This window comes from Pteropus vampyrus, unplaced genomic scaffold (assembly GCF_000151845.1).
Source record: "Pteropus vampyrus isolate Shadow unplaced genomic scaffold, Pvam_2.0 Scaffold272, whole genome shotgun sequence".
Lineage (NCBI taxonomy): Eukaryota > Metazoa > Chordata > Mammalia > Chiroptera > Pteropodidae > Pteropus > Pteropus vampyrus.
The window spans coordinates 760,531-773,427 of NW_011889053.1; the positions used below are offsets into that span (position 1 = coordinate 760,531).

The 12,897-nt window shown below is 47.9% G+C and overlaps 1 protein-coding gene across 1 annotated transcript in view; it reads left to right on the forward strand.

The window, feature by feature from the left end:
- The window catches only part of ATP8A2 (ATPase phospholipid transporting 8A2), a 390,044-nt gene that overhangs the window by 338,565 nt on the left and 38,582 nt on the right, over window positions 1–12,897 (forward strand). The window contains exon 25 of the mRNA XM_023520615.1: window positions 9,267–9,355. Within this exon, the coding sequence (XP_023376383.1) occupies window positions 9,267–9,355 (89 nt within the window). The remainder of the gene's footprint in view (window positions 1–9,266; window positions 9,356–12,897) is intronic.

Sequence of the window (12,897 nt, forward strand, 5' to 3'; positions counted from 1 at the left end):
CTCCCAGGCCTTCATTCTGGGAGAAAGCTTGGGACGCACCCCAGGGAATCCCAGGGGCAGACGGCAGGAAGAGCTTGACCCCCAGCGAGAGCCGAGCGAAGCCTGGATCTGAGCGGAATCGCGCTGTAGTTAACGCCTGGTGACCTGAGGCCTTTCCGTGTACACCCCACTCCTGCTGCCAACTCCTGCCACTTGTCCCATGCCTGACGATGGGTCATCTAATGTGTAAATTACTTAGGAGCCCAGATACGTATTCATGACCGTTAATTCCACTCTCCTCAGACTCGCCCATGAAGCACCCAAAACAGGGGAGGGGGAAGAGATGAACATCCGCCCCGAAGCCTGGGGTTCATCCTGCAGCCTTGGGTCTCAAGGACGACATTTATCTGAGGACTCTGGTTTTCGGAAAAAAGAAATCATTCAAACTTATTGTGAAAATATTCTTGGTTTTAATATGAAATGATCTATTTTTCAAACCTTTGGGTGAGACCGAAGATCCAGGAAATGTCTTATTACCACGTGGTTTTCTCTAAATACCACCACGTTGGTACTCTCATTTAGAATACACAAATCTTCCGGGTCATAGTAGCATTTTTAAAGGCCCAAAGGAGTGATCAATGAGGACTTTTCGGCGAAGTGCAATATCTCAGGTTTATGATGTGTGTGTGTGTGTGCGTGTGCACACACGTGTGTGCACCTGCCATTAGTTAGGTAACTCCCGTCATCCATGTCATCATCAGCGTCAAGCGGAAACGCTGGGAGACGTCCTTCCCAGGGCACTGTCCTCAGCACATGGCCGCTCTGGCCTCGTGCGCCTGGGAGGCCGGCTGCTGGGCTGGGAGAAGTCTCCATCGCCATCAGAGACAACGATTTTATGTCTTCGGATTGTGGTTCCCGCCAACTGGGAGGCTACAGAAAGCAGGCGAAGGCCGAAGCAATCTCCAAGGCCTTCCAGCTCTGAATTCCTTTTCGTTCTTCGCTAAGGGTAGGAAAACAGCCATGGGCTCGCTACTCCACGACAGGTCAGTTCTGCGTGGTGAGGAGGCCTCGCTCGCCCTCCGCCCAGTGACAGCAGCTAAGGCTCTGGAACAAACACAGTTTGGACCGAGAATTTTCCCTCTTCCTGCGGCTGTGACTCAGGCAGTTTAGCCTCCTGGCATGCGGCTCCACGGAGAAGATTTTTCATGAGCTATTAGCACCTACTCTTATTTTTTTTTTCCACTCGCGCACAAAGTGACGGGTGAACATTCTTCGTCATCGGACGGCAATGGCCGGGCCTGGGCTCTAAGTGCCGCTCCATGGAGATCAGAGGCGAGAGGCAGTGCCCGACCTGGTGCGATGTTAGGACATTCACCTCGATCAATTAAAAAGAGAAGGCAGCATATCGGCAGTGAGCACAGGTGAGCGGTGCTTGTCCTTGAGCATATAGAATAGACCTTCACTTTCTATCTGCGTCATGACTAACACTCGCTGCCTGGCACCAATAAGCAGCTTGTTTGCAATACCGTCTGAGAATTCAGCAGCACGCAGCTCGATCCAGCGCCTGAGAACAGTGGCGGGTGAGCCCCCTGACAGGTGGAACAGAGTGTGACCTTCTGGACCCACCTCCCCGCCAAAACCCCTCCAGGAGTCACTCTACGTCACTGTCGACTTCTAAATAAGATTCGCGTCGAAATAAGATCTGCGGTTATGTCAATAGCATTTAAAAAATCAATTATAGGTAACGGATATGGCACTTACTGTGTGCCAAGCACTTTTTTTTTTATAATGCTTTATGTTTAATTAATTCTCTGAAGCCCAGTGGAAACCCCGTGACGTATTATATTTCTCCCATTTCGCAGAGGAAGAAACTGAGGCATAGTGGTTAAGTTAGAGTAGGTGACAGAGCTGGGATTGGGGCCTGGGTGGGCTGTCCATGCTTGTCGTGGACTGAATGTTTGTGTCCCGCCCCCCCCACCAAAAAAAAATATCACGCCTGAATATGAAAATATGAAGCCTCGATCCCTACTGTGAAGGTGTCTGGAGCGGGGGGCCTTTGGGTGGTAGTTAGGGTTAGATGAGGTCATGAGGGCGGGGTCCCCAGGTGAGGTTAGAGCCCTTACAAGAAGACACACCAGAGAGCTAGCACACGTGCTCTCCCCCTCCCTCCTCTGCTCCTTGTGTATACATATGCACGTGCACACACACACACACACACACACACACACACGGCACGTGAGCACACAGTGAGAAGGACGCCACCTAAAGCCAGGAAGAGAGCCCGCAGGAGAAACCACTCTGAGACCCCGAGTTCAGACATCCAGCCTCCAGAACTGTGAGAACAGATGTCTGTTGTTCCACGGTCCCAGGTGCTCTGTTATGGCAGCCTGAGCTGACTAAGACAGTGTTCTTTTTAAAGACCATGCCATCCAGCCTCCCACAGAAGCCCTCACAGCCCCCTGGCCTTTCAAGGAACCACTGGCCAGTCGCTTTGGTACTTTCAGACACCCTTCCCCAGCAGGGTGCCCACCAAGGTGCTGATCGAGAACCCTGGCTACACCCATGGCTGTGGAAGGAGAAGTGCGCAGAGCACCTCCTGCTCTGCCTCAGGAGGTGCAGGTGGCCGCAGACTGTGCCACAGGACCGCGTCTCCAGCAGCACCTGTCTATTCCAAGGCCCTGGGCTGTCTGAGGGCAAAAGGGCAGTTTGGCCGTGCCCGGAGCCAATCTCTAGACTTCCTGAGGGAGGGCCCAGCTCGTCAGAGTCACGAGGAGGGATCTCATCGCTGAGATGGCAAATCAGCGAGACGGGCCATCTTGACTGGCGTCTGTCTTCAATACCGTGCTTTAACATTGAAGCCAATTTTCTAAATCATCAGGGTAGTCGCGACTGTCGGGCATCTCACTTCTGTCTTCGGGCAGGTGGAACACTGTCCGGGTCAGAACAGGGCCTCTTTCGGCTTTCTGGGAAGAGCGGTTGTTAGCATTGCCTGTAAACACACCACGTAAACACTACGCCACGGACACACACACACACCCACAGCGCGATCTGGGGGCCGGTGGGCTCACGCCCGTGGGGGGAAAGGCAGAGCCGGTACCGTGCTGTCCTTGCAGCCCTCCCCGTCATCCCTGCGGGACAGCCGCCCCTGTGACGTAGCAGGCAGAGACGACACGTGTGTCTCCGTCAACACTGCTTTTTATTTCCGAAAGCAGAAGAGAGTACAGATTACTCAGTACCGGTTTTAAACTGGAAAATGAGAGCCCCACGTCCCGGTCCCACATCCCCCGCTTTAATTTCCCAGAATGGGAAGAATTGCCCGTCTTCTCAGGCAAAAAGCCGCTGCAGGAAATGAGTGCAAAGCAGGGCGCAGGGGTCATTCTGGGGAACCAACCATTTGGTCTCTAAAATGGGGTACTATAGAGAAAAAATGGGAAATCAAAATGACCACTCCCTGAAAAAGAAAATAAGCTCGTTATTCAAGGGACTTAAATGTTCATCTTTCACCCTAGTAAGCAGGCAAATTACAGTGACAACACTCTACCTCTTCATAGCCTGTTTGAGAAAATTGGGGGATCTCCTCTCGTCATGGGCTGGAAAATAATTCAGAGTGCGAATGTTACCACCAGTTTTTAAAAAGTCACCCTCCTCTACATGCTCCGAAACAGGAATTACCTCCTTTGAGCCCTCGTTAGCTTCAGGATTTTCTTTCTGGAGCTTTGAATTGCGAGATGCCCCACCAGTCAGCAGATGAGCCCTCCACCCCCACGGGTAGCTTCCGCCTTAAAAGAAAGCGGGGCGGGGGGCGGACAATGATAACGTTTGTCCGAGCATCCCCCACAGGCACAATGCCACACCACGGCAGAGCCACCAGAATGGCTAAAATCCAAAGGACTGACAATACCAAGTGTCGGCAAGGACGTGGAGCAGCCGGAATGCTCCCTCGCACACTCAGCTCGTCCAGCCCCCACTTTGGAGAGCTCTGGCAGTGGCTCCTAAAGCGGACCATGTGCTCCCCGTATGACAGAGCAACCCCACTCCAAGGTGTTTACCCAAAAGAAAGGCAGAAGCACACGGGCAAAAAAGGCTTGTACAGGCGTGTGCGTACCAACCTTATGCTTACGACAGGCTGGAACCGGGAGTAACACAAGCATCCCCCCACCGGAGATGGATAAACACATCGTAACATATTCATTCAATGGAATACCATTCAAGAAATAAGAAGAGCAAGTTACAGATATGTGCAGCAACGTGGGTGACACTCATGTTGGGCAAAAGAAGCCAGGTTCAAAAAGAATGAGCGCTCTGTCTTTCCATTTTTCTGAAGTCCTAACAGGTAACACGTAGCTATAGTGACAGAAACCAGGACAGGGTCTGGCAGTTGGAGACGAAGGTTGACTGAAAAGGGCCTGAGAAGAATCTCAGGGATGACGGAAATGTCCCACATCCTGTTTTGGGTGGTAGGTAGTTACACGGATGTAGACAGCTGTCAAAACTCTTCAGACTAAATACTTAAGATCTATGTGTTTTAGCGTACATAAGCTAAATGACGTATAACAAAACCCACGTACCATAGGCTAGTTGCTATAAACAAGAGCTATGTTTCTACAGCGTCCTGTTATAACAAAACTACATTTTTCGAGCACCCGTTGTATTTAAATCATAACACTCCCTCCACCCAAAGCATCGCATTATTATTCATGGAGGGCGAATATGCTTGTTAAGAGCAAAGGGGACGCGTCAGAGAAACCCTCATCATGGGGCTGTGTCAGTGAACCATTACGCACTTTGGGGGGTTTCAAAATGGTAACATCCACGGACAAAGCTACCTTATGCCTTGGTGACAAAAGTATTAATGCCAAAAAAGAGTGCGTTGTATCTTTTGTTTTTAATGACACTGCAATTGTAGGAATGCCATTTTTAGACAGTTGCTCAATTTCCCCCATCATCAGGAGGCAGATGTTTGCACAGGAGGCTGTGGGTTCAAATCCCCCTTTGCACAGGTGGATCCAGACATGCTACTGGATTAGGTTTAACTATCAGGACTGAGTGTGTTAGTTTCTTGGTTTTTTTGTTTTGTTTTGTTTTGTTTTTGCTTTGGGGTTGTCAGAAGTATGTCTGCTGTTTCCGGATCCGTTGGTTGTTTTTCTAGAAGTTCGTTTACATTCACACAGGGCTCCTGACCTGAGTGCTTCTGAAGATGTTGCGAAGTATTGAACTGAGATGTCTTCCCCCTTTTTAGTGAATCTAAACTTAAAATTGGCACCAGGCTTCTGTATGGGGTAAGAATGATTACAGGAAATGAAGACCTGGATTGGAGCCTGGAATTTGCTTCCTCCCTCCTGTGGCAAGTGAATGTTGAATGTGGTCTCACTAAGCACTTTCTCTGGCCACGGTATTTTCTTCTCTGCCGAGAACGGGATTACAAGTACAAGTATTCCTGTAAAGCTATCTTTGTGGTTCAGGTTTTATTGTGTTGTTATTGACACTGGGTCTGGTGGCGGGATTGGGGGATTTGTTTCTTTCTTCCTGTGTTACTTTTTGTTTCTGTGACTTTACAAGCTCTCCGAATTTTCTCCTACTTTAAATTTTGATTTTGGTGCGTGGTGTTTATGGTGTTCAGTTGAAGTCAGAATCGTACCTCCAGTGTTCCCGTCCACTTGGGAGAGACAGGTGAGGGAAGCTTAGGGGAGGGAGTAGGGCTTGGGGGCCAGCTGACCCTGGTTTGAATCTTGGTGATTCAGACTCTCTGGCTGCAGGTCCTTGGGGGTGGTTGCAGACTTAATTTTTCCGCTGTAAAATAGGGACTGTGAGGGTTAAATGTAGTGCTCTATGGGAAGCCCTGGCACGTATGGATGCACCAAGAAATCTTAGGTTCCTTCCCCTCAAAAGTGAGCTGTTACCTTCTCCATCTCTCTCCCCAATAATCTTCGTTCGCCCCACACTGGGGAACACGAGCTGACCTTACCTAGCTCGGGTTACTCCGGCCTCCTTCGTATACCCTTTTCTCATGGGTCACCATGTTCATGGGTGGCTGGCGCCGTGGGGGCGTGTGTGTGATCAGGGGCACACGGAAGCAGATGGAAGCGCCAACCCTGATCACCAGTTGCGTGGCTGTCCCCCGTTACCGCTTCTTGTCCTGCGGTGCCGCACACCGTCCTGAGCAGACAAGCCTCCTCTCCCGTCTCAGCTCTCACCAGTTTGTGTCCCAGTTTATCAAGTGATGGCACCCATCTGAGCCCCCCTTTCCTCTAATTTACCACCGTGGGTTCCTATGCATTGGGCACCTAAGTGGTTAATAGTCATTGCCAGCTAAAGACCTGTGAACTGAGGGGTGCATTCTTCCCAGTGGGGCTGTTAGCACATCAAAGGGGTGTCTCTAAAAACCTCACTCCATAGCATATGTGAGGGGGAGAGGGAGAGTGATTAAGCGTCATTTGTCACCTAGCTCAGCTCAATAGAAGAGAACAAGAACAATCTAACTAAATTTAAATGACTAAAGCTGTGGCTTCAGCAAAGATTTCAGGAATCCGGGCCTCAGTCTCAGTCGGATCTGTGTGAAAATGAGGGCCTTAGAAACTTTTGCGGAGACAGACCTTTCAAATTAGTTATATACGTGATATCGTCACAGCTCCAGGTTTCAAAAACCAACAACAAAACAACACTTCCCAATCGCCATATGAATGACCTTTGTGAATTTGGGGATGGGCGGGGGGGTCCTCTTTCCAACGGGGCAGCTCGAAGTTCACTTTCCATAATCATTTCCTTCTGCAAAGAAAAGTTCCCAGTTCCACAATATTTTTACAATGGGGCATTACGGCTGCGAAACGTTATTTCTAAGCGATCGCATCCTTTGATAAGTACACCTAGCGGACGACCTGTGATGCAGGCCAAGCACCACAAAACCCCAGGAGTCCTCCCAGCTGGGCTCCTGGGACCCCAGTCACGACCCCCCCCATCCCCCGAGGCCAGAGGGTTGGCGATGAGAGATGGACCACAGAGGAGCTGGCTAATCCATCTCCTTATAGTTTGCTTGGAAGGGGATGGGGCGAGTTTAAGTTTTCTTTCGTGGAAGCAATATATGTTTTCTATAGGAAAAAAAAAAAAAAAACAGGAAGTAGAAATAGCCAAATAAAAATTGGCAACTGTGGTACCCAGACGCTCCTCCCTCCGAACACATCAGCATGCACATGTGCAGAGGGATTGGTTGGTTGTCTGAGGCATCAAGGCCGGGGCCACGCCACCGCTTCTGAAGTCCTGAGATGTGTTTTTTAAAGGCGGGGAAATACTAAAACCGGAAGACACAAATGGTGGCGTAGATCGGTGTATACTGACATATGTATTAACCCAAAGATGCTGGGACTTGTGGATAGCCTTCGTGGGAAGGTGACACGTCAACTACAGTTTGGAGGCTTGAGCTAATCACCTTCCTACTCCACACGCCCGTGGCCACGGCCCCGGCCCCTGTAAAGCGCTATCTCAGAACCCAGATTTGTCATTAGCGGTATAACATGACATCCCTCTCTGCCCACAAATGTGGTTCTATATCCCTTGAATTACTGCATAGCAGTCCGTGGGATGGACCTCAATGTCCTAGTAAGTCCTTTTCTTGGGCATTTACCTCTTACTTTTTTTAATAGTCCAGCGCTATATTCTTATACCTGCTTCTTTATACATTTTCTTACTTATTTCCTCAGGATGAATTCTGAGAGCTGGGATGGATGGGACAAAGCTCACCGGTGTTTCACGTTTCACATTGTTCCTCCAAAAAGGTGGCACTCTTGTGTTTAGAAAGGAAAGCCGTTTGCTAGGGCCAGGGCTGGAGTGTAGCTTCAGCCCAAACCTCACCGCACCTCAGTTTCTTTGTCATAACTTCCGAGGACCACAAACGGGGCTACGTGATGGGGTTCAGAGGCAAGACAGACCTGGCTGGGCATGCGCTTGGCGGTGGCTGCAGGGGGTTGGGGACGGACGGAGAAGCAGTGAGAGGGGCCCCCCGCTCAGGAGCAGTCAGGGGGAGCGGCAAAGGCCTCAGCGTGTTTGGCCAGCCGACTGGAGGAGAAGGTCAAAATCAAAGAGCAAGTTGAAGGTTGGATAACAGGCTAGGGCCGAGGAGAACACCATTCTTCTGTGCAGCATGAAGAGGGCTACTTCAGGGGCCCCCCTCGTTTCTCAGCCCTACCAGGACCCTGCGAGGGTCCGGGACATTCATCGTGCCTCAGCCCCTCCTCCCTCCATCCACAAGCCTCACTCCACTTGGTCAGGCGTCGCAGCAAAGCGCATCGATGCCCATCCTTCTAGGCTGGCTCGCCAACCGCCAGCCAGTGCCACGCTCCCGGCCTCGCTCGCTCAAAACCAAAATCTAAGGGCTCCGTACCCCCAACCCCATTTCTGTCCAGAGCCGTGTCCTCTTCTGCTTTTGCCGCTCACCTCACTGGCATCGGATCTGGCCCTGCAACTCTGTTCCATCAAACCCTCTTTACCTATTCCCTCCCAAACAGGCTCCGACCTGGCGTGCCAGGAGCAGCGCCACCAAGAACAGCTGCTCCCCGTCGTGCATCCCGCCACTGGGGACTCCATTCCTCCCTCTCTCTGTCTTGGTCCAGTCCTGCGTATCTTTCCAGGCACATCCCCCATTCTGTCTGCTTTAATGAGTCTTCCCAGCCTTCTAATAGTCACCTGTAAACCAGGATTGTGACAACGGTCTTCCACTGTATCATGTAAATTACACCACACAAGTGTGTGTGTGTGTGTGTGTGTGTGTGTGTGTGCCACACAACTTTAAGTTCTTCAAAGGCAAAACTAACCTGTTTGCCCTCCTCTTCTGGCTGTTGGGAACCACAGTGCTTTGCTCCATGACACTGGCTCTGCCGCATGAACGAGCAGCCAAGGACCGTGCCCGATGGATAGTGAGGCAGATGACAGGACCCTAGTGGGTCAAAGTTTATTCTGGCAGAATCTGGTGGCCCCGACGTTTGTCCAACATTTCTCTGCGGGAGGGACTTAGGACAGTGTTCTGATCTCACAGAGGCTTCAAGCACTTCATGGAAAGAGAGCGGTGACAACCCTTGTCACAATAAAAGAACTAGATGAGAGCCGGTAGAGATTGTGGAGGAGCGCTCAGCCCATCGGGCCCCTTGACGCTCTTCCTGGGTGCACATTGGAGCCTCCACTGAGTTTACTCCTCCCTGCTGCTTCGGTGTTATGAGATGTTTGACCAGGGTTAAATTACGTTTCGCCATTTTGGGAAGAAAAAGTATTAACGCCCGTGTCGCTTCTGTGTCTTGCAGGCAGCGATGGTCCTGAGCTCCGCACACTTCTGGCTGGGGTTATTCCTGGTGCCGACTGCGTGTCTGATCAAAGACGTGGCGTGGAGAGCGTAAGTGACAGGGAAGCCACAGCCCCAGGTCTTGCCCATCTGCCCCCGCGGTTGTCTTTCACGAGCCATTAAATGCTATGGGACTTCTGAAAAAATCAGGTCTCCCGCCACCTGCCAGCAAAGGATGAAAAGGACGTTGTTGTTTTTGTTTGTTGGTTGGTTGGTTTTCTTTTAACATGTGCTTCGCACTGACATGAGCGTATAGACTATAAGGAGTCCCAGAGAGACTGTGTGAAGGTCCATAGCAATGTCGCTTGCGCCTGATAATAGGGAAGTATTTCTAAGTACTGACCCCTTCCGTCAGGTTTAGACAATATGACTCAAGATTTATTTTTTCCTTATCTCTAAGAATCAATGCCGTGAACACAGATATGGCTTGGCTTTGAGAACCATGCTTAAAGGGAAATTGTATCTTTGTAAGTCATTTCACATGACAGAATACTTGGAATGAAGTATTCCTCATCTTCCCGAATAATTCACCATAGGAATCCTTCAAATATAATTCTGCCGGAGTGTTAATTTGGTAAGAAAATGAATCACAAAGATGAAATTATAACATAGGTTGAACAGGAAATAATCCATGCTCGTATACGTTTTAAAATACATCAGTTCCAAAATAGTTTGTGTACAATGTAAAAGAAGCAACTAAGGTCCGAGACGATGTAAATTTTCCTTTCATCCATGAACAGAAAATGGATCGCTGCAAACGAGGTAACACTGATTTCCGTTTGGGGTAGGCCTGGCTCCGCCTACAGATGGTTGCCAACTTCCCTGAAAATTGAGACTCTCGGATTGGCTTTATTTTGGGCAAAGCATAATTATTTAGAGGCCCTGAAGTAGAGCATTGAGATTTTAATCTAAACCTTCCAGAAAAAGACATTCGATTTTATTTTCCTCTCTCCCTTCCTCCCACATTCAGTGAGAATTGTTCTTGCCTGACAGTTTAGGATGTCTTTTGAAAGACTGTTCATTTTGGCATTTTCTTGACAACTGGTGATACCTCATGGACGCGGGGAGGATTTTATAGCACATATTTTGGCTAGTTTTTTCCCTCCGTTCACTAAGTTTTACAACCGTTAGTAAAAATTAAATAATTCTAATTTCTTAAATGCTCTGATTTACCAGTATTTCCATTGTATCTGCTAAAACTGTAGATAGCAGCATCAGAATGCATGGAAACGAGTCACAGCCTGGGAAGGTATTTTTTTAATCCAATACATGCACTAAAAGAAAATGCTAGTTCTGTTTGTCAGCACATAGCTCAATTGCAGCACAATCTATGACCTTGCCAATTGTCTGCAGGTTTGCAAGATAATCAAGTTAGTTTTAGGTCTTGGCTGCTTCGGATGACTTGCACATTTTAGTGATTGAGAATAGCGATTTGATTATAAATTAATCTCAGGCCATTTTAATTCAACTATCTTAATGTCATGAAATGAAAAAAAAAAAATTTATTGAGACTATGTATTTGCCAGGTGAGACTTTGGCAGAAGTACCTTTCTACCATTTTGAAGAGAATGTTTTCAGATTACAAAGTCTCTTCCTCCTCGTCTATTTTCGGAGTCTTTTCCAGTACATTCCGAGGAAAAGTTCCCCGTCACTGTGAAGCAAGCCATCTATTCCCTCAAGCGGGAACATTATCTATTCCTGACTCCTGGCACAGTAAAATTAACTTCATTTACAGTTTAACAAGGATAAATCAAATGACCCGGCTTCCAGCTCCACCATATGGAAAGAGTAAAAGTCACTTTCCTTCCAAGAACCTCACCGGCAGGGCAGGAACCCTGTAGAGAAGGCCCAGACGCAGGCGGGGGGTGAACAGAGGCTGACCATGAGCGTTGCCCCGCCTGCTGCCCACACCACGGGCCCAGAGCACAGCCCTCTCCAGAAGCCAGTGACAGAGCTTCTGAATTCCAGAGGCACCGCCCGAAATGCATCTTTGCTTCGTTTTATTTGGGGGAGCAGGGAGGATGGCATAGATTGGCTCTCAACTGGAGTATTTGCCCAAAATATATATGCTCGGTTTATAACATGGATGACGTCTAAAGGATAGTCACCTCTATCCTCAAAAACAAGAATTTTGCAAGTTTATTTGGGCATCTTCCTCTGCTAGAGGGCCCAGGGTTTATTCCACATTATGCTCCCAGATTGAGATATTTGTTGTCGAGTCCAACGAATTTAGAGGCTTCTCCTAACGACAACAAGCTCAGTAGGAATTGCTTATCTCTGATGAGGCCACAAAACTGAACTCTGAGTTCTCTTTCTGAAGCTCAGCTTTGGAAAACGTGTTTCTGCCCACGGAACTAGAATATTATTTATTCCCGATCGTCCAGGTCCGCCCATCGCTTGGTTCAAACTGTCAAGCAGTTATCAAGCCACGATGGGCTATGACGCACCTTGGACTTCATGAAGAGTGTCGAATTAGTCTAATCGGAATTGAGGCACAGCCGAGGAGCTTGTGCCGTGATGACAACGAACGGCAATGTTAGGGATCTGACACAGTTTTGTGACAGTTCTTAAATCCTGCCTTGGGCCCATCTTAAGGATTTTTCTGTTTCGTTTTGAATTTTGGTGGTTAACTATTTCGAAAGAGCTTTTCAATTCCAGCACGAGGCAGACCTGACTTTTCACATATATTTCGATGAGAACTTAAGAAAGTGACTTGTTCTGTCTTTATGCATTTTCCCGCTTCTTTGCCCCCGTCTCTCTCTCTTCCATTTTCGTGACCTGGAGTGTTAAGAGTAAGGAAAAAACAGCATGAGGTAACTCGGTCATTTTTTCCACGAAGTCTGTCAACTTTCTGGATGGAGATCCATTATTAGACTTTCGTAAGTCAGATTTGGACGCCATAAAATACCTACTCTGTTTTTCTGTTAACCAGAATTTTCATGAGGGACCAAACTAATGCATCTTTTATTAAAATAATTGATTGATTATATGTGAGACCTGGCTAATGAGTATTTTTATTAGAAGCATGGAGCTTAAATTGCCCGGAACTATTTTAATATCCTTTAGCTTACACTCTTCCAAAATGCTTACCCATGACAGTATTCTTAGGTAAGCTGCCATGTACTTATCCTCCTCTAGGAGAAATTTGTCAGCACTGCTTTATAAAAACAGTATGAAGCTCAAGGCCACCAAACACAAGAACCGGTCCCTTATCAAACTTGTATCTCTTGTATTCTACCAGTCAGCACACAGTACATTCAACAAATTCCAGAATGACTTCATTTCCTCATTATAATCCCAGATAGGCAGTTAAATGAAAATAAAAGGGAATAAGAAATTTCTGTATACAAATGGGCCTTGATTTAAAAAAAAAAAAAAAAAACAACTTTTTAACTAAACTAATTCCTTTTGAAGCACGTTGGATGTACATTTTTATCCACATTTAGAATTTAACATTCTCTTTTCACTGGCTATCCTTCCACACTAAAGAAAGAGTCCAGGGGGAAAGTCTCAGAAACAAGGGGATGAAAAGTTTAAGATTTTTAAGCCGATGTATTTATTTTTAAAAGGCCCTAATAACCCGGAGATGCCCT